The sequence below is a fragment of the Rhipicephalus microplus genome, chromosome 6, assembly GCF_043290135.1.
Source record: "Rhipicephalus microplus isolate Deutch F79 chromosome 6, USDA_Rmic, whole genome shotgun sequence".
NCBI classification, from domain to species: Eukaryota; Metazoa; Arthropoda; class Arachnida; order Ixodida; family Ixodidae; genus Rhipicephalus; species Rhipicephalus microplus.
In genome coordinates, this window is record NC_134705.1 from 118,176,924 (window position 1) to 118,197,230 (window position 20,307).

At 44.3% G+C, this 20,307-nt stretch overlaps 1 protein-coding gene across 3 annotated transcripts; it reads left to right on the top strand.

The window, feature by feature from the left end:
• The first annotated feature begins 2,400 nt into the window (after positions 1-2,400).
• LOC142764896 (uncharacterized) lies at positions 2,401-18,744 on the top strand. Of its 3 annotated transcripts, none has more exons than XM_075865441.1 (6): positions 2,401-2,620; positions 7,558-7,708; positions 10,570-10,688; positions 13,909-14,020; positions 15,995-16,162; positions 18,176-18,744. In XM_075865441.1, the coding sequence occupies exons 1-6, from the start codon at positions 2,457-2,459 to the stop codon at positions 18,338-18,340; spliced, it is 879 nt and encodes a 292-aa protein (XP_075721556.1). In that variant the 5' UTR covers positions 2,401-2,456; the 3' UTR covers positions 18,341-18,744. The 3 variants fall into 3 exon arrangements, with proteins under 3 accessions (XP_075721556.1, XP_075721557.1, XP_075721558.1); XM_075865442.1 differs by having other exon boundaries at positions 16,064-16,162; XM_075865443.1 differs by lacking the exon at positions 15,995-16,162.
• Positions 18,745-20,307: the final 1,563 nt, after the last annotated feature.

Sequence of the window (20,307 nt, forward strand, 5' to 3'; positions counted from 1 at the left end):
TATTGTTTTCTAATGCTTTAATTGCTGCAAGTGTACCAGGATTCTCATTTATTCCTCTATCGAGGGTGTTAAATCGGTGGATAAGGTATGACTCTCGTTGTTCACGTTCTCGATTTGATTTGAATCCCGTCTCTAAGAGCGTTACTGATAGTTTGTCGAATGCATGGTCGGGAAGATTGAGATGTTTTGATAGAGGTAGACTTGGGGCTGATTTCGCATGGGCTCTGTGATTATTGAAGCGAATCCTAAATGGTGTTTCTGTTTGTCCGATGTACTGCATACCACACACGTTGCATTCGAGTAGGTACACCACATTAGAAGAATCGCATGTTAGGTTTCCTCGTATGTTAATCGAAAACTTGGATTGCGTGCTGGTTGCTTTGTCTGTTTCTCGCATCGCCTTACATACAAGACATCGTGGCTTTAAGCAAGGGCGGCATGAATTATTGGGGGGTGATGTGTTAATTTGGGAGTGGACAAGGGTGTCTTTGAGGTTACGTGGTCGTCGGTAAACGACGCCTGGAGCGTCTGGGAATGCGCGTTTCAGACGTTCACTTTGTTCCAGAATGTTGTAATGTCGTTTAAGGATTTTGTTTACATTGGGGAAGTTTGTGCTGTAAGTCAAGCAGAGGTTCGTTCGTTGTGGGTCTTCTCGTGGTGGTCGCTTCATAAGTAAGTCTTCACGCTTTAGTTTTCTCGCTTTTTGAACAGCGTCATTAATTACATGTGGGGGGTATTTTTGTTGCTCGAGCATAAGTTTTAGCCTCTGTGAGCTCGTGTCAAAGTCAGCGTCTCTAGAGCAGATTCGCTTAAACCGGTGAGCCTGGCTGTATGGAATACTGTTTTTACAGTGGCGTGGGTGATCGCTTCGGTAATGAAGGTATTGTTGTCGATCCGTTGGTTTGCGATATAGGGTTGTAGAGAGCTTCTCTTCTTCTATCGTTATGGTAACATCAAGAAAGTTTACGGTAACTTGCGAGTATGTGTGTGTGAAGTGTATGTTCGGGTGTACAGTATTGTAAGTGTCTATAAAGCTGAGAAGTTCGTCCTCGCTGTGGGTCCAAATAAGAAAGATGTCGTCTATGTATCTTCTGTATAACATTGGTTTCAAGGAACTTTGTGCAAGAAATTCAGATTCTAGCTTTCCCATAAATATGTTGGCATAATTAGGTGCCATTTTGGTGCCCATAGCGGTCCCGCTGATTTGTCGAAAATACTCTTGGTTAAACTCGAATGAATTTAATTCGAGGACCATCCTCGTCAATGTTGCAATGGCAGAGAAATCTGGGGTGTTAGATTGTCTATGGTTTGTGTACATGTTTCTTAGTGCAGCTATGCCGTCATCGTGAGGAATATTTGTATATAATGAAGAGACATCAAGGGTAACCAAGTACGAGTTTTTCGGCACACAGATACCCGCAATGTCTCGAAGAAAATGTGTGGTGTCTTTTATGTATGACGCGAGGGTGCATGGAATGTGGCTTATTAGTTTGTCCACGTACCCTGATATGGGTTCAGTTATTGTACCGATGCCTGATATGATTGGTCGACCTGGGTTACCGGGTTTATGAATTTTTGGGAGGATGTAGAAGCGACCTGGACGAGGGTATGCTGCTTGCATCAGTTTGTGGTCAGTGTTGGTTATCTTTTCTGCGTCCAACAGTTTCTTTAGTTCTGTTGATACGATACGTTTGTATTCGTCTGTCGGATCACCTGGGAGGCGTTCGTAAAATCTTGAGTAGTCTAGTTGGCGGTATGCTTCTTGTAGGTAGTTGGTTGTATTAAGGACTACAATTGCTCCTCCTTTGTCAGCGGGTTTTATTGTTATGTCTGTCCTAGATGCCAAATTTTTCATGCTTATTTTTTCAGATTTGGTCAAGTTTTCTCGGTTTCCTTTCTGTCTGTGGTATTCGTGTACTATATCTTTCTGTACTGCGGTGATATAAAGGTCCAAGCACTTGTCTCGATTACTGTTCGGTGTCCAATCATTTGATTTACGACGGTGAATTGTTTTGTGGTTAGAAGGCCTATCTAAGAAATATTCGCGCAACCTTAAGCTTCGAGCGAAGTTGTCGAGGTCTCGGAGTAAGTGGAATTCATCGAAAAATTTTGTGGTCGGGCAAATTTTTCGAATAAACTTCGAATAAACATTGTTATCAATGCAGCACTATCCTTACCCATAGGGAAAGCCGCTAAATGCATTTCATTATTTCATTTTGGCTGTACACGTGAATGTGGCTGCAAGTAGAATGTAACAAATGTCATTGTAACACTCCATCGCAGGTATTTTTCCGCGAGCCTGTAAGAATGGTGGTCATTCTAGGTTTGCCAACATCCTTGTAATGACTTTCACTAACAGATTCTTCAAAAGCGCTCCGAAACGGTTTCTTTGCGCAGCCCCGTACAATGGGAAACCTCTACTCTGCTCGGTGTCCGAGACGGCTACGGTGGCTTCAATGTACCCGGGCGACAACCTATGTGACATCATTATGTACACGCACGTTCGCGTGGACCAAGGCACAATTGCGCCAGTTGACGACGCGGATAGCTACACGACGTTCACCACGGTCTGCTCCACAGTATATTCCACGACAAGCTGTGGTGTCTCCTTCGACGCGCGGTAAGTGAGCCTTCTTGAGAAGCACGGTCGGCGGTAAAATCGGTGTGTCTACGGAGTTATCTTTCCTTCGCGAGTGGTGAAGTTCTACCACAGCGCACTGACGCCCCCTCCCCCTTCGCACCCACACACACACACACACACACATCTTTTGCGTGTGTTTCATGGGTAAAAATATTCACAGCGGGTAAAAAAGAACGCCAGGCCTGCGCGACAAAGCTGGTCACAGCAAAAGCTTGGATGAACTGCACTTACAGAACTTGTTCTAAACTCTTCTGGGGCTCTTAATCCAGGCAAGGTACGTACTTCGCCATAAGTCATAAAATTTCTCAACTTGGGAATGACCTACAACGCCATTAGCTGTCATTCTGTGGAGGAGTGAGGTACCCGCTACACAATTAAAAGGCATTATGGGCACATCATTGATACTACAGCTGATGACGACGGCGAATCACAGTTGAGCCTTTTCCAATAAGTTGGAAGGACTCAGTGACAAACTAGTTACGAAATTCTCGTTCTCTGTCGCCAGGTTGTTATTTTATTGTGCTATCACGCTACATTACACATGGTAATGTGGTCACTTTTCGACATGACGCTGGTATAGGGTCCCAAAACCACCATATAATTATGAGAGACGCAGTGGTGGAGAGCTCCGTAAATTTCGACCACCTAGGATTACTTAACGTGCACCAAAATCAGAGCACACAGTCCTACAACATTTCCGCCTCCATCGAAAATGCAGCCGCCGCATCCGGGATTCCATCCCGTGACTTGCGGGTCAGCAGCCGAGTACCTTAGCCACTAGACAACCACGGCGGGGCCCGGCTTTCGGTTGGTGAGGTCGAAAGTAAGTCAATCTTTGAATGCAATATCCTGAGTCCTTAAAATAAGAATCTTGTGCGAGCCACACTTTTTAGGGGCAAAGCTCCTTAGGGCGTGGGCTGTGCGTCCCCTGTAGCCTGTATGTAGCCACCTCTAGTTTAGTTCTTGCAGTGTTCACTAGATGGCGGTACCGTCCCCTGTATGTAGCCACCTTTAGTTTAGTTCTTGCAGTGTTCACTAGATGGCGGTACCGTCTCCTGTATGTAGCCACCTCTCGTTTAGTTCTTGTAGTGTTTACTAGATGGTGGTACTTGTAGCTGATGATGAAAAGATGCAAGATGTTATAAATTAGACAGCGGTACTTGTAGTTGATGAAAGACGCGAGATCTTATAAAATAGGAATGATGTCACATATGGCGCGTGTCATTGGTTGAAGGCAATCGTTCGATTTAGTGCGGCGACGTACGCTAGGGGGAGCGTTGTAATAAAATCCGTTCGCTGTTGGCGCGCGCTCGGAGTCGCCGGATGGATAAGGCTGCACAGCGGAGAGAGCGCAAGGCGGCAGCAGCGCGCGCTCGCAGACAGAATCCCGATGTGCGAGCGCGCGAGGCAAGGGACATCGCAAGCCATCTATCGTCTAAGAACAAATAAAAGTTGATTTGTGTATATACACACACAGCGTTTCTCACGTCTTTACATGATGATCGACTGGGCGAATTACACGGAAGATTCACAGTTTACCGATGAATCCCTCCGGAGCTTCGCCCATTCGTCATCATTCACCCCGTGAATATGCCGTAATTTTTTCATCAGCTCTTGCTCGCGGGCGGGTTATACACAAACCGGGCGTATTGCTTTGCACTATCACTCTGTAGCACCACTGCAACTACTGCGGAGGTAATTTGAAAAAAAAAACTGGAAACAAATGTTAAAACACTATTCTATCATTCAATGTTTAATCACTTACTAGACGAGCTGACTTCATCGACATGGCCCCTGAGCTGATCGTCCTCTGCCACACAGTGTTAGAGTGACATGACACACAACAAAACAGTCTCCAGGAGCTGCACAGTCTTTCGTTTGATCGAGTCGGGCCCCAAGCCGGGAGAGGAAGAAGCCATGAGAAAGAAGAACGTAGGTTTTAATGCTGCATGCTTGTCGAAAGGAGGTGAAAAAGAATGGCCCCACGGCATGGTGCGCAGTTGATTATAAAGGCACGCCGAGAATGAAGGGGGGGGGGGCACACATATAGGCACATACGCAAAAACAGATTATCGTCCGGAGCGGATGAGCCAAACTTGGGCGCTGGCTGATAAGTGGCGAGCGATGCTCAAACACAACACCACCCACTCTGCGACGATGCACCAGATGGCCTTATAGGTACAGCAGCAAGTCTGCCGCTGTAGTCTTTATTTTGGGACGTTCGAGTTTTTTGCCCCATGTTTACGCGTCCGTAAAGTAGGGTAGGGGGTGAGTTTATACGTGCGGGCAGCTCATACACGAGTATATGCGGTTCTTTTCATTTCAGCATCGTTGGTTCTCTGAAAAATAGAGATGTGGACAGACGTGAATCACCAAGTGCATGTTCATGTACAGCGCGATAATGACGAAGACGAAGCTCTACGAGGGACACGAAAGAGATGTATCTCCTAGTGCTGTATACCTAAATTGATTGATTGATATGTGGGGGTAATGTCCCAAAACCACCATATCATTATGAGAGACGCCGTAGTGGCAGGCTCCGGAAATTTCAACTACCTGGGTTTTTTTAACGTGCACCCAAATCTGAGTGCATGGGCCTAAGGAATTTTCGTCTCCATCGAAAATGCAGCCGCCGCAGCCAGGATTCTATCCCGTGAACTGAGGATCAGCATCCGAGTGCCTTAGCCACTAGACCACTGCGGCGAGGCATATACCTCGAATGCTACTTCACCAAGCTACCCAACTTTCAATGCCGTTGCAGTCACGAAACATCTGGCTTCACGTGGCCAATGATCCCTTGAATTCGGCACTAACAGAGTCGTAATTTCCACAGTATTATGGGGGAGGCAGCCAATAAGAGAAAAAGAAGGGGTGTCACAGAACGAGCGCTAAACAAGAGCGCGCCGCCAAATCCTTGTGACAACGGGCGGCAGAAACGCCGCGAGGTAAAAAGAAAAAAAAAGAAAGCAAACATCCAGGGCTCCCGGGCGCGCGCTCTCCCCGCAGAAGCACGGCTTCGCAGACGATCCTCCTCACCCCACATCGGCGGCCCAGCAAGGCCGCGATTTTTCTAGAACGAAGGAGGCGGGGTCAGACCGAGTGAATCATCCTCCGGAGAGGGCAGTCGAACCGTCTCGCGCCTCTTCCCAGCCTTCGCTGCGTATCGCGCCGACGAAATGACGAGAAACATCTGGAAAGTCGCGCGCAAGGTATTTAACCGAGCAGCCGAGACGGGGAATCAGGAGAAGACGAAAGTTAGCGCCGGAGCGCGTAGGAATTCCGCCGTGTAGTCGGCGAAGGTTCTGCCCGTAGTGACAGAACAGGAGGAGACGGAAGTGAGCGCCAGAGTGCGTAGAGAGTTCGCCGTGTAGTCGGCGAAGTTTTGGTCCGTAGGGACGGCTCGAGCTACAGGCAAGAGCGTGGGTTTACCGCTATCGAGCGAAGACGCGGGCAACAGCTGCGTGTGTGAAGCCGACGGATTTCCGGCGAAGAAGCTCGAAGCTTGGAGAGTGGCCATTTGAGGACGCGAAGTTTCCTGGAAGAGAAACTTCGAGAGCTACGGAACGACAACAACGCTGGACTTTGAGTGAGTGATTCTCGGAAGAGTATCATTCAGACTTCTGTTCCAAGGACTTTGGACTGAATAGGTTTTCTATCGCTTTAGTCCTTAAGTGTCTTGGCTGTTCAATGCATGCGACTGCATTGTAGTACGTATTGTTGTCCGTGTCCGTTGTTTCAAGTGTGGCTGACTGTTTTGTGTAGTACGTTGATTGATTGGTTTGATTGGTGACATATTGTATGTAACTATTGTGGAGTGTGCATTCTTGGGTATTGTTTTCGATCTGCCAATTTCGAGAATATAATATTTGTTTTGTTTATCAACTCTCGGCTCTGACTTGTTCTTTGGGCCACAGCCGGCGTCCGCTGGCGTGCCAAAAAGGACCACTTATAAATTGTCCACGCTTTCGTGGTGCGGTTCGGGGGGCCGGTACTTCGGCTCTTGGAATTAGCCCGGCGATCGCCTCCCTATTAACGGGACATGTGTGACAAGGGGAAAACAGCGAACAGGCGTCATCAATTACAATCTGCCGCCTATATCGTTCCCAGGTTCCTACTCTTGACTGCTGAAGCAGAGGAAACGCGGAGGGCCACCGAGGTATTTCCTACGTTGGTGTAGACAAGATTTACCGGGAAGCGTTGGAGGAATTAAAGTTCACATAAAAAAATGCTGTCCACACCCCCATTACTGTCGTACCTATTATCGGCACAATATAGGCAGAACTGCCCGAACGGAAATTCCTTGAAGGGTTAGTTGGTACTTGTCTTGATGTATACCGAGTAAGAAACGAAGTCGAAGCACAAGTCGGTGTCGTTTGTGTCTTCTTTGTTCTTATTTCTTAACGCTGTAAACACGCAGTATATATGAAAAATGGGCCGTTGGTTTTGCGGTGGTGGCCTATGGAAAAAATCAAATGTGGCATGGGAGGAAGGGGGGGGGGGGGGCGGGGGGTCAGTCACGAAATATTTGCTGTCTTCTAGCTCTAAATATTGTTAGAACGACAACCACGCCTCATCTTACCAGTAATCTGCGGCAGGGCTCAGCAAGCCTAAGGACTGGTTGTTTCGCGTGACTGTCACTGGCAGCTCGTCGAATCCAAACACTCAAAAAAGGTTAAGAGAGAAACTTCATTTCAAAGAAGCAGGAATAAAATCGCTTCGTTTGTTCGCTTCTGTATGGACTGTTCTTGTAACCGTCACCGGGAAAGCAGACAATTGCGGTCATCGACTCATGTGTATTCTGCATATAGGTACATGCATGGCCTTACTCTCTCGAGTGTGCAAATATTTATTTCATATCAGAGTGCTGTTACAGTCAATTGCAAAGATGTGTGAGAGCTCATTCTCTTCATTCGCAGATTCTCAGATCCCTCGTATTTCACGACCAAAGTATCCGAGCAGCTCGCCCAGCTTCGACAGAAGAACGTCGTTCACTTGGGAATCCTCAACATGTACGACTACCCCTCCAGAGTCAAGCACTACGCACCCTTAACAGAGTCAGCTCTCGAAGTAAGACACCTTCTTTAACACACATAGTTTTGGCATTGTTCGCGACGTGACATATTTAAACAATTTTATTCGTGAATAGTGGCAAGTGAAGGGCACTAAGTTTGAACAATGAGTCGGGTCAGATTGATGAATTGTGCTCCGAGCACTTAGGTTTTGTTGATTTCACAACTCTACATTTATTACTAGAGTAAAAGGGGAACGTCTGAGTCTCAATAATAAATCTTGTGCTGAAACTTCTGCATTCAGCGTTACGTATTTCATTGCGAAGTTTTCGTGCTTTGGTGATACTGGCTCGATAAAATTTCGCGAAACGTTGCGTGTTAACTTTAGAGTCTGATCAGATAACAATGTTGCTTATTTTTATTGATTGGGAAAAACCTATGACGCATCAGACATCTATGACGTCATGGCGTTCGATACGGCCATTTGAAAATGGCGTCTTTATGCACAATTCATTTAATGCGTTTTATCGCTTACTAGTTTTCTCGTGGGGGGAGGGGTGGTTTAAGTGTTGCGAAATCGTAATCTCCTATCCGCTAGAAGTTTTTCTCTTTCAGTTTTTCGTTACAATAAAGTGTGGTCAATAAAAAGAACACACACGTATTAATAAGCGTCTTGCAGCAACTACTGAAGAAAATACTTTTAAGGGGAGAACGAGAAACTCCCTTAGTACCACAATCATTATGCTTTTTTAGCATGTTAAAGGGAACAGCAACCTTATTTATGGTGCCTAACGTTTCTTTAACGCGAAGAAAATTTTACCCATCAGTAAGTCAGATTACGTAACGGTAAAGTGGAAAACGCCGCGTAATATTTGTAATTAGAGTTTTTATATTTGCAGCGAATATATAGGCCGTATGCTCACACGCTGCAAACAGTGAGTGCTCGGGCAGTTCGTGTTTGAGCGCGGTGGTCTACTGCGCGTGCTTGCACTCCTTGCGCAAGCGCAACAGGTTGACTTGGTTCACTGGCAGCCACGACGACAGCGCTGCTTTTCACGGTGCCAGTCCTGTTACATTTTAAACAGAACATAATTGAACGGGGATGACTGATAATGAACGTAGTAATAATAAACTTTGAGGACTGGCAAGCAGGACAGCATCAGACAACGCAACCACGTTCAGCAAAGTCATGAACGCCATAATCCATAGGCCAGCTTTAATGCTCTTCCACTAGGCAGCACAGCAAAACGGTTTTTTTTTTGGTAACTTTAAGATTTAAAAGATATAAATCTTGGCCTCAACTCGAAAGTAATGCTGGATTATATCGCTATACTTCATGTTTTTGCATTTATGTATACTACGATTTAATTTCACGTTCTAACCTGTTCTCGCTCCCTTTAAAGCATGCTTTTGCAAGGTTGGATGTTCATACCTTTCCATATCATCAGTAACACTTAAATCTCTTTATTCGACTTGGTGGTGCGAATAGTGGTAGTCTATTTTGTTATAGTGAATTTTATTTCTACTTTTAATCTGTGCGTGATAACTTATTCTGTTAAACGTTCACACTTTCAATTACTCGAGAAATATTTTATCTTCCAGGTTCACGTTTCAGGCTTGCAGGTTCGGTTTAACATCTAGGCTATTTCTTTCTTGAAGTTAAAACTTCATATGTTATAAAGTTGTTTATGCTGTTTCAAATGTACCACGCGAATCCTACTGTAACTTGGTCAAAGGCAATCTGCTCCCGGAGGAAGTTCTAAAAGCTTCAGAGGGGAAGGGTAGTGCAGCATACTGAGAAAAAGAAGAGAAGAAGACGAAGAAGGTGTCTTTCGCAATGCAGTCGTGGTTTGAAAACTCGGTGGATGCATGAGGGACAATGTTTCGTTACTGTTCTACCATCGTGTGCGAAGCATTCTGTTATTCGAATCCAGAGATCGCGAGAAAAAAATTGGCATATCTGAAACCGTTGGTCTTTGCTTGTAAGGGGTGCCTTTGTGCTTGGAACCAAATGGCATTTCAGGAAAACGTTCGTAAATGAAAGGAACGCTATTTTCTTAAGGACTGTCTTAGTTACAAATAAAGGGCCTGTCAGTGCGACCAGGAAACCGTTTACTTTCACAGCGTGCACCTACGGTTGTGCGCAGCTGTGAAAGCTGTGTGTACATCTTCGAAGAATGGACTGGGTTGCGAGTTTGGTAGTCCTGCAGCTTTCTCCGTTGTTTCGCATGTCTTTAGTGCATTTTTTATTCATCACACATGTACTATCAACAATAAAAGTTTGCGGGACGTTGTATCCACAACAAACGCGAGTTTCTTCTATATCAGTGCCTAATGCTTGTAATCAAGCTGGTGACAGCATAGGTCGGCATTCGAAGTGCAGTGTAACATTTATTTCGAAATGGCATTCGCAGACTAATCAGGAATTTAGCTTTGTCGAACACTTGGTGTTGCGCAAATGTTTGCTGTTGATAGTACAGTCGCAGGAGGTGGTGCCAGCGTGTGCATGGGGGGCTGGAGCTTCTCCAAATTTCCCGTGCCCCCCTCCCAGAGGCAACATAGTCATAACACAATGGCCAAGTTCCCCGGATTCCTACCCACCTGAAGGAACTCACCGGTAAAATAATCCTGTTGCCACCCTTGACAGGCACGCTCAAAACATCTTTATACACCCACTTTGGGCTCAAAATGGCGACAACGCTGCAAACAAGCGTGTATATAAAAAAGTTTATAAATTAAGCTGTCAAGTTAGCGTAAGTTATGAACCGATTTCGCGTTTTCTGGTCTCGTCGTTCAGCCTTGGGGTCGTAACCCCACAGGCAGCGTGTTACAGCTTATATTGAGCGTGACTGTACATATTCGAACAAAAAAGCTCGAGCATCCCAATACCTGTTCGTATCATCTATTTTCCGATATCAGAAACTGGCAGCGTTGAAGGGACCGACGTCAAGAATTATTTATGGCATCGGCTTTTTCTACTACAACGACAACAGCTCCTGGCAGAATCTGCAGGTTTTAGTCCTTGCGGCGACTGCAGCGTAAGTGGAATTTCGTGAGACTTATTTGTCCATCATTTGAAATACATGCTGCAGCAAGATGGCGGGAATGCGCGCATGCTGGCTATCATTATTTCACTGCTTTATAGTGTACCTTATAGTTGCTATCATTCTGGAAAGATGATTGTGTGGGATACTGAATAGGTTGATTGTTTTGAAAAAAAAAGTGCGTAATTTGTGGTTGAAAGCAGAATCAGGGGATCGCGTGCTCTAATACCACAATTTGCTGAAAATACACGCCTGAATATTTTTGATAATCTGTGGATTTTAAATGCGCAATATAATTTGCTTACATGGTTGTTTCTGAATTTCATCCACTAAAAAATGCTGCCGTTGTGCTAGGAATCAAAGAAACGTCTTTGAACCCATGTGCCACTTCTTAGAAACTAAAATACACCCTTAACCCATATATGCCTGAACTTGAGGATATTAACAAAACAATTTTCTTTTCTCAGAATAATAGCTTCTAAGCTCTCAGAAAATAAAATAAAACTTTCATTCGCAAGAAAACTTTTTCTGACAACGTTTTTGGCACCATCCTACATATAGGACGCTAGGCACATAAGTGTCGCATTGTGTCATTTTGAAACGCGTTCCGCGTGCCACAATACTTCCTTAAATGAATGGTATAATTTGAAAGATTTTGAATGCATTGTAATGTCACATATTTTACAACAGATGGTGGTCTTCCCATGGCTATGAGCACACATTGTTCGCCTTTCTCGGAGGATGACTAAGTGGTCAGTGCATTCAAATCAGCTTTGCGCCTCCTGCTGAGACTGGCAGGCTTCTTCCACGCAATGGCTTGAAGCAATATCTCTTTATTTACTACATTGTAACTGCCCTTCGAAACATTCTCAGGTCCGCTTTGTCTGTTCCGTTTTCGTACAACTGGAATGCATTGTTCACACATGCATCAAGGAGATACGTTGGCAGTGATGACTACCACTTCATACTTCTCGTGGCAGTGTGGTACTTTGCAATATTTTGACTCGGTAGGCCAACCTCGCCCACGTTTGCATTGTATTTGAAAAACAAAAAGGCTGCTCCACTATGTCCTTAGATCGCTTTTATCTTGAGTGTCTTTTCACCATTTGCTGCGGTTCAAGTCGAAGACCATTTGAGATCGTGTTAACCGTGCTATTGTCCTTCCAACAGCATACAAGATTTTTTATTCAGTGTCGAATCAGTAATTGTAAAAGCCTCGAGAGTTCTTTTGAATTTGTTTCTGCGTGCCTTCTTGATCACCGCTTTATTGACTTGTAACTGCACCAGCATGATTGTTGGGCGGCAGAATGCTGACAAGTGAAGGCACAACATTGCCAACGTCCATATGCTCCAAATGTCGTTGGCATCTGCAAATATTTTTTTCAGTGAAATGAACTTCAGAGAATCTCCTGAGTGCAAATAAAGTAATTACATGAACGTACTATACATCCATATGCATGTAATTGCGTTACTACAAGCTTCACGGGCACGATGCGGCACGCGTTCCAAGTTGACACAGCGTGACACCCCATGTGCCTAGCGTCCTATAGGTAGGACACCAATGTTTGAGAGACCACAAACAATAAACTTTACCGCACATCACGGTTATACAAAGTTTACTGCAGACCTAATAATTGACAATCAATCCAGAAAAATATTGTCAGCATCGCGATTATTTTGAATCTGTATTACATTGCATTTCGTTCGCGGCATGGTGCTCTGCTTCAGGCACGTGACACAACAGTTTTGAGACTACGCTCACAAGCCGACTGGTAGCCTGGCGATCGCCTACACTAGCGCGTTATAAGGGCACGGCATCGTCAACACATAACAATTAGCGGTAGCTTTTTTACAAAAAAAAAACATTCAATTTACAATGAAAATTTTCAGCGTCCTACATGTAGGACACTAGGCATATATGGGTTAAAAAGGTGCAAAATTAGTAGCGCAGTACCAACTTTAATGCACTACGCTAAAGCACTACTAGCATTATTGAAGTAGGCGTAAAATAGTAAGCCTTCTCTTTACCTTAGTCTCGGGCTTAGTATAGGTAACTGCTCTCACGCCTCATGTGTTAGTAATTATTGCTGCCTCTGTTGACCACAGTATAGTTGGAATTGGTTTGAAAGTATATTTGTCTATTCATGTCTACTCTTCGTTTCAATATTCGCTTTACCAAATTGGAGCTACAAGGAGTCCACAACTATCTGTTAGGATATGTTGCGCGTAGAATCATTGATATTGCGTGCTTGCATGTGCGTGCGTGTTTTCGGTCATAATTCGCTACATGCATCTTTTTATTACATTGTTAATTGAAGATGTCACTGGTGTGTATCTGCCAGTGCGATTATGCCAAGTAATAAGCGGTTATTACTTGGTGTGACAAGATAAATTCGTATTTGCGAATTTATCTTGCGACGTGTTACTTTGCTTATTTGCGACCTGTTACTTTGCGAATAAATTGATCATGCGACCTTGGCCAGTCGCACGTAAGAATGAGCTTTAACTCTACTAAAGAGATGGTGACAACTATGGTAGTAAAGTTTTTACCTGGGTACGTCTACTTTCCCTTGGTGGTAAATGTAAATAGTAATTATCATAGCATCTATAAGTAATGGTTTTGTGGAAAACTGATAGAAGCTTCTCTCGCAAGCTCAGAGTAAGAGCGGACGTTCAGTGCGAGTTTGTCTACTCCGGACGAAAATGGACGACGAGACGAAATCGCTCGTGGTCAATGCTAGCGTTTCAGTCGGCTGGCCTGTTCGGGCATACGCCGTGTCCATGTCTAGCGTTTATTTCCCTGTTTGCTAATCTTATAAATACAGAAATTTTCTTTCAGATCTGCTCTACTTCAAGAGTCGTCTAAGTGGTTGCGCTACCGAGCAAAATCAGCTTTCTTTAGAGCATTGTCTGAAGGCCTAAAATTTATCACGTCGTTCAAGATGAGACGAACTTTCACTACTCTCTTAACTACCCAACGCAAGTCAATTTTTTTAAGGCGCCGATGCCCCGATTGCGTAAAGACCAAGTGATTCCATCACGACCGCGTACGACAGATACATAAAAATAAAAACGTTCTTCAATCTCTGCACAAAACCACTACTTACTCTGTACAAAAATGGATTCAGTGCACTCATACTTGCGCTGACATCTCGAACACATGTAATTCTAACAACTGTTCCTTTGTCTCCATTTCTTTTTCTTCCACGGGCAGGAAGGACATAATCGTTGTCATCACCTGCGTGCTTAGCGTACCCAGTGCGACGAAATGCATCGCTTTGCCACCCACTGCGCTGAGAAGCGTCAGCGACATTCCTCCCAGATTCGTGAGTGTGGACGTCGCTTACGGGACCACTCTGCACTTTTTTAGAACGCAGCTCTTAAGACCCGACCAAATGTACGCGTTGCAGCGTGTCAGCACGTGCGTTTGAAGAGCTCTCGCAAGTGGTGCCCCGTCCTCGGACCCTTGTGACCGTGTTTCCATCTTTCCTGTCTCTCTTATCCCCTCGATATGTCCTCGCTCGCGGGCCTAGCGCATCTCTTTCTCTATACCTTTACTTCTATTCTTTTAATCCCTCCTCAACCCCATCCCCTGTGAGCTACTGTTGAGGTGTCGCAACGTGACGCAGACAGTTACGGGGCTCACTTTTCTGTTGTTTTCCCTCTTTTAGAATCACTTAGTAGTGCTTTTGTAAGACGATTCTTGCCCTCTCCCTATGAAGAGAAAGGGTGCACAACTTCGCAGACACATGCCCTTTCTCTACACAGGAAGAAGGCGCACGGCGGCGCGTCCGAAATCCACGCACTGGCGCCCTGCAACGCGTACTTGTGGTCGGGCTTTTTAGGCGCGTGTGTAGCTGCATCGAGCATCTTCGTCCGCCGCTTTAAGTGAACTATAGGATGGCCTCCTGTATCATGTACACCTTCAGCTACGCGGCGCTCTTCTTTTATCGAGTCTTGAGAGAGTCTTCCGAAAAACTGGTTGACCACAGACAAAAAAAAAATAAATAAAATAAACGTTAACCATACACAATAAAATGAAAAGGACTAATAGATAAATTAGAATTGTCGGTAAATGCAGTTTGTGCAGCTCAGGCAGTATTCAACATAAAAAATAAGCTTTTTTTGTAAAAGTATTCCGTAAAAGGTTAAAAATACAACTAAAACAAAGAACAACAAATTAGAAGCATCTCTAGAAAGAATGCACTGTACATGGCCGTCCAGTGTGCCCGCGACAGGGCCGTCAGGCTAGACCTGCTGGTCCCCACGTGGGAGTAGCCGGCTGACACGTGGCAACCTCAGCATCTGCACTGAACCATAATAAAGTTGTTTTCAGTCACTCACTCACTCATTCATGTACTTCGTCTTCTAATGGTTTCGTTACACGTGAGCGTATACCCTTCTTCAGTTCTGTATCGGTTCGGCCCTTGTGCCAAAGAACACCACATATCCTCGTTGTATGTCGCGTTCGTATACGAGACACATCTTGCTACACTTGCTTCTTAGAACACTGAGCATAACGTGTTGATTAGTGCCATCTAATTTCTGCAATAGTTGCGGCCAGTACTTTACACACAAAAAAACTTCGCGAAAGCGAGCAATAATAAACAAAGGCCATTGATTTCCTAGCAATTGATCCAAACATTTTAATGTTATGTGGAACAACATAATTGAATGATCAATTTGTGTTTCAGTGGAGTTCTTGAGTAATGTTCTAATCTTAAAGCACACGCTCAAATCCTATGCAATGACGCCAGCCATATACAGCGCTAAAAATGGAACTGAAAAGGCAGTAAAATGCAAATTCCATATTCAGACATCCAGAATGAGTGAGCGATGTTACATCAGTCATCAACCGACTCAGTTGTGTGGGGCGTCAAACACATACCTCAGTGAACACGGAATAGCCTCTGTACCGTTGTCTTGACCATTGACGTCTTTCTGATTGTCAGCTTGTACACGCTCATCAGCGCTTCAATTTCTGCTTCGCCATTGAACTTGGTTGAGTTTCATTCCGCCATAATAATTACTACGTGCCACTTTTTCTGAATCTCAAGTTTCTCGTGGGTTCTTGGCATGAAGAAGTTTAATGCTTCTATTTGAGATCACCACCCACTTCAACTAATTAAAAAACACTTGCATATCGAACATAAATCAAGCGTTGGCCAAGCACGCCGTATCAGACAGAAAATGAATAGAGTTTGTAAGTGTAGGAGTGTATAAATCTTCAAAACGGCATGCTTGCTGACGTGAATTTCCCATACCACGAACTTTTTTTTTGTAATCTGCTACCGGTACAGGATCGGGCAGTGGCGATGGCCGAGGAGAAATTCGACTCTCCGAGCCAGGTTCTGGCGTTCTCATTCCAGATGGGAACCCTAATTTACAACATGACCGAAGAGTACCGGTTACCCACCGATGCGCTATACAAGACTTGTACTGGCTTCATTGTCAGCGACAGTTCGCAGGTCAGCTTGCCTTTTGATGACCTGGTCACCTTGCACGCCACAGCACTATCTGTTCATTTGTCGGAACATGGTAGTTAATGGAAATTATCCATCAACTGCTACCATAGTGCTTCATAAAGAAAGCAACAGAATACCAAACAAGAAGGGTGTAAGGCAGAGGGACACAATCTCCCCAATGATATTTACCGCGTGCTTACAGGAGGTTTTCAGAAGTCTAGAATTGGAACAGTTAGGGATAAGAGTTAATGGAGAATACTTTGGTAACTTGCGCTTCGCCGATGACATTGCATTGCTGAGTAACTCAGGGACGAATTGCAACTCATGATTACGGAGTTAGACAAGGAGAGCAGAAATGTGAGTCTTAAAATAAATCTGCAGAAAACGAAAGTAGTGTACAACAACCTCGGAAAGGAGCAGCGCTTCGAGATAGCTAATAGTGCACTTGAAGTTGTAAAAGACTATGTCTACTTAGGGCAGTTAATAACCGCAGAGCCTAACCACGAGATTGAAGTAACTAGAAGAATAAGAATGGGGTGGAGCACATTCGGCAAGCACTCTCAACTTATGACAGGTAGATTGCCACTATCCCTCAAGAGGAAGGTATATAATAACTGTATCTTGCCGGTACTTAGCTACGGAGCAGAAACCTGGAGACTTACAAAGAGGGTTCAGCTTAAATTGAGGACGACGCAGCGAGCAATGGAAAGAAAAATGGTAGGTGTAACCTTAAGAGACAAGAAGAGAGCAGAGTGGATTAGGGGACGAACGGGGGTTAAGGATATCATAGTTGAAATAAAGAAGAGGAAATGGACATGGGCCGGGCATGTAACGCGTAGACAGGATAACCGCTGGTCATTAAGGGTAACTAACTGGATTCCAAGAGAAGGGAAGCGGGTTACGGGGAGACAGAAGGTTAGGTGGGCAGATGAGATTAAGAAGTTTGCGGGTATAAATTGGCAGCAGCAAGCACAGGGCCGGGTTAACTGGCGGAACATGGGAGAGGCCTTTGTCCTGCAGTGGACGTAGTCAGGCTGCTGCTGCTGCTGCTACTACTACTGATGATGATGATGTCCACTCAGAAAAGCTGCAGGAATGTTCAAGCTGAGTTTCAGGCCATTTGAAGAAACACCCGGCGTGTGACTCATCTTTGAATTACACGTACAAAGTTCTGCACACCCTTCATAAAGGGGTTTAACAAGGGACAATTACTTTTTTGACACCTGGTACTATATCTGTGAACATAACTTTGCATGTGCTAAGATCAGGTTATTAGGTACTGATCCGCAGCTTATTCACATCCAAAAGCCAGATGGCAGCACTTGTTTTGCGCTCTTGGTAGTGCCTAACATTGTTTGTGTATTGTTCACCTCCCACCCCTGCTACAGCCCGTAAGGGCTAGCAGTATTGTAAATTAATAAATAAATAAAATAAATAGAGGAGCTCACTGCAGTGTTCTCTTTAACAGTGTATCGTAATGTAGCTATCTTATTGTTGAAAAAATTAGTTGACTGTATTTTGTTTTGTAAGAACTTTTGATATCTGAAGTTGCTTATATTTATAAATTTATCGCGATCCCCTACACGTTATATACATCCATGTTCGACCGTATAACGTTCATTCATGTGATCGTTATAGACCCTTTTCAAAATTGTAAGGTTAGTTTTTGTGCCATGCAGTTTGAACAACTAATTGCAGCTTGTCACTTGGTGGAAATAGCCTGTTCAAAGCTAGTTTACTTACGCAATGTCATGGACAATATTGAGTCACCTTCTTTAATATAAACACTTACATTAGACAAGTCCTAGAGCGTTCAAGTAGGACTGCGTCTCCACTTGAGGCACGAAAGCTGCCGCCAATACTTGTTCCAATATGCAGTGCAGAGAAGCACACTTGAAAACTATGAAAAGGGTCCATATAGAGGCTAATTTTGAAGCGCTTGTACATGAACATTTCCGCTTGATATAACCTACCGTAATCGCTCTCTCTCTCTCTCTCCCTCCACCTCTTTATCAGGCGGGGTTTGTCATGAACAGCAGAAGGAGGAGGGCCAATTTGACGTGGTTTCTTTTCAACGTCCATCTCACTGATCTCTCCAAGAAGTGCCACCCCACCGGTCCTTTCGAGCGCCTCAAGAAGTTTAGAAAATTTTTCCTCAACATAAGCCGACGTGGCTTCTGAAGATAATGCCATCGATGTCCAGCCATGTTCGTTTGAAGGACGACAGGATTAACGAATCGTGAAACTTGACTGGTGTACGTGGTGTGGGACAATCTGTACTGCCTGCCTCCACCTTATCTCCCCTGTGATTGTGGGAAGCGTCATCGTGTATATGTTTTTATTATTAACGTGATAGCATAATATTTTATTAATGTTCTACGCTATTACTAGACAAGTTATAAAGCATTCTTTACATTAACTGTGAGCTATACCTTGCTTCGATGTTTCTTCTTAACCTTTAAGTACGACCTATCCTAAACGCTCTGTGCGTCACTATACAAGTGTAAAGCCTTCCTTTACTATACCTGTGGGCTTTACCATTCTTTCGTGTTCCCAAATGTCATAATAAAATTACGTACTGCGCAGCATGTCTATGGTGTTTTATAGCGAAAACATTATGCACTTACCCGGCAAGATAACGTAAAGTGTAGGAACGCTCACTAGACTTTCCAACGCTTTAACAGATAACTATTTTACCACCGGGCCACCGTAATACTCAGGAGGCCCGTAGCCGTGGTAGCACTAGAAACCAATGTATCTCCGCCCCCCCCTCCCCCCCGTATTTCGATATAGAGGACTGTTAAACCAAAAATTAATAATGAATATAGGTTTATGTCTCAAACACACAAGGCCGTCAGTAAGTGCCGACACCCCGTCAGACAAAACAAAATCCTGACTACTGGCCGGCTATGCAATTTGTTTCCCTACTATGCCTTTTTTTACTACACATTCCTCTTTTCTACTTGCAGGAACGCCTTCTAGTGAAAGGTTTGGGTGAAGCTACCAAATTTCGGCGAGTTCTTATGCGCGTAGTTTCTGAAGCTCATAAGAAAAGAATCATGTGCTTGGGCATGAATTCTATTGTTTGCAATGTAGTACTCTGCGGCAGCTCCATTTCCGATGAAGGTGGAAATGTTTTAGGTCCGTGTGCTCAGATTTGGGTGCACGTTAAAGAACCCCAGGTGGTCAAAATTTTTGGAGCCCTCCACTACGGCGTCTCTCATAATCATATGGTAGTTTTGGGACGTTAAACCACACATATCAAGCAATCAGTACTCTTTTGTCTTTCTTTCGTTGCTATGTTGCGTGACTGCGCCAACGCCACCTGGAAAATTATCAGGCCTGCTCGCTCCCACTGTGACGTCACTCGTTTTGCCCGAACGAGTGCGCGTACGGGAGGCTGTGAATCCACTGCCACCATCGTCTCCCAGTAAAAATATTAAGCCTTCGCGGCGAGTTTTACACGCTTAACAGCTTTACCCTGCCTTTTGGATGAAAAAGGTTGCTGGTTTAAGTGAATTATTGCACTTCAAACCATTAAGTATTTCGCGTGTGAGTCATTTCTTTCACGAAAAGGTCAAAGATTGTACGCTATCAAACGTGTGGTCGATCTATAAAAGCAAAATTCGATGAACCAACAAACAGACAAAATAAATAGGGCGAATTTTAATCATTATTTATTCACACACTCGCAAACAAACACACTATGTAGAGCATGCAGAGAATCTGTTCTTACTCAGCTGGAGAGCTTTTGCAGTTTAATTTGTACTCTCTTGAACATCTGTCTTCAAAGACACGTAGTTATTGAGGAGAGTTTGTGCTGCTGCCACAATTATGGTATTCAGCATAATATCAGGGTCATGACCATTGCAACAGAAACACAAAACCAATGCTGTGATTGACACAAGAAGCAGCGTTTTCTCTTTTGCTTTGGGTACTCTCGCAGTGGTGCGTAGTTGGTGATATATTTTAGGTCTTGAGAAACGTATTAGTACTTGGTCTCTAATAAATTATGTAGCCCCCTTGGGCGCTTGGATTTCACTGCCGATTTTCCTATCGGCATATTTCAGGTAGAAATCATAACTGAAAACCAATTAAGAAAGTGTTTTACAGCAAGTGTAGACACTCATCTGAATTTCAAGGAAGCA

Coding starts and splice junctions, on each gene's coding strand:
- LOC142764896 (XM_075865441.1), top strand. CDS start 2,457: ATGTACCCGGGCGACAACCTATGTGACATCATTATGTACACGCACGTT. Junction 2,621..7,557: donor GGTGTCTCCTTCGACGCGCG/GTAAGTGAGCCT, acceptor CTTCATTCGCAG/ATTCTCAGATCCCTCGTATT. Junction 14,021..15,994: donor GCGACATTCCTCCCAGATTC/GTGAGTGTGGAC, acceptor CTACCGGTACAG/GATCGGGCAGTGGCGATGGC.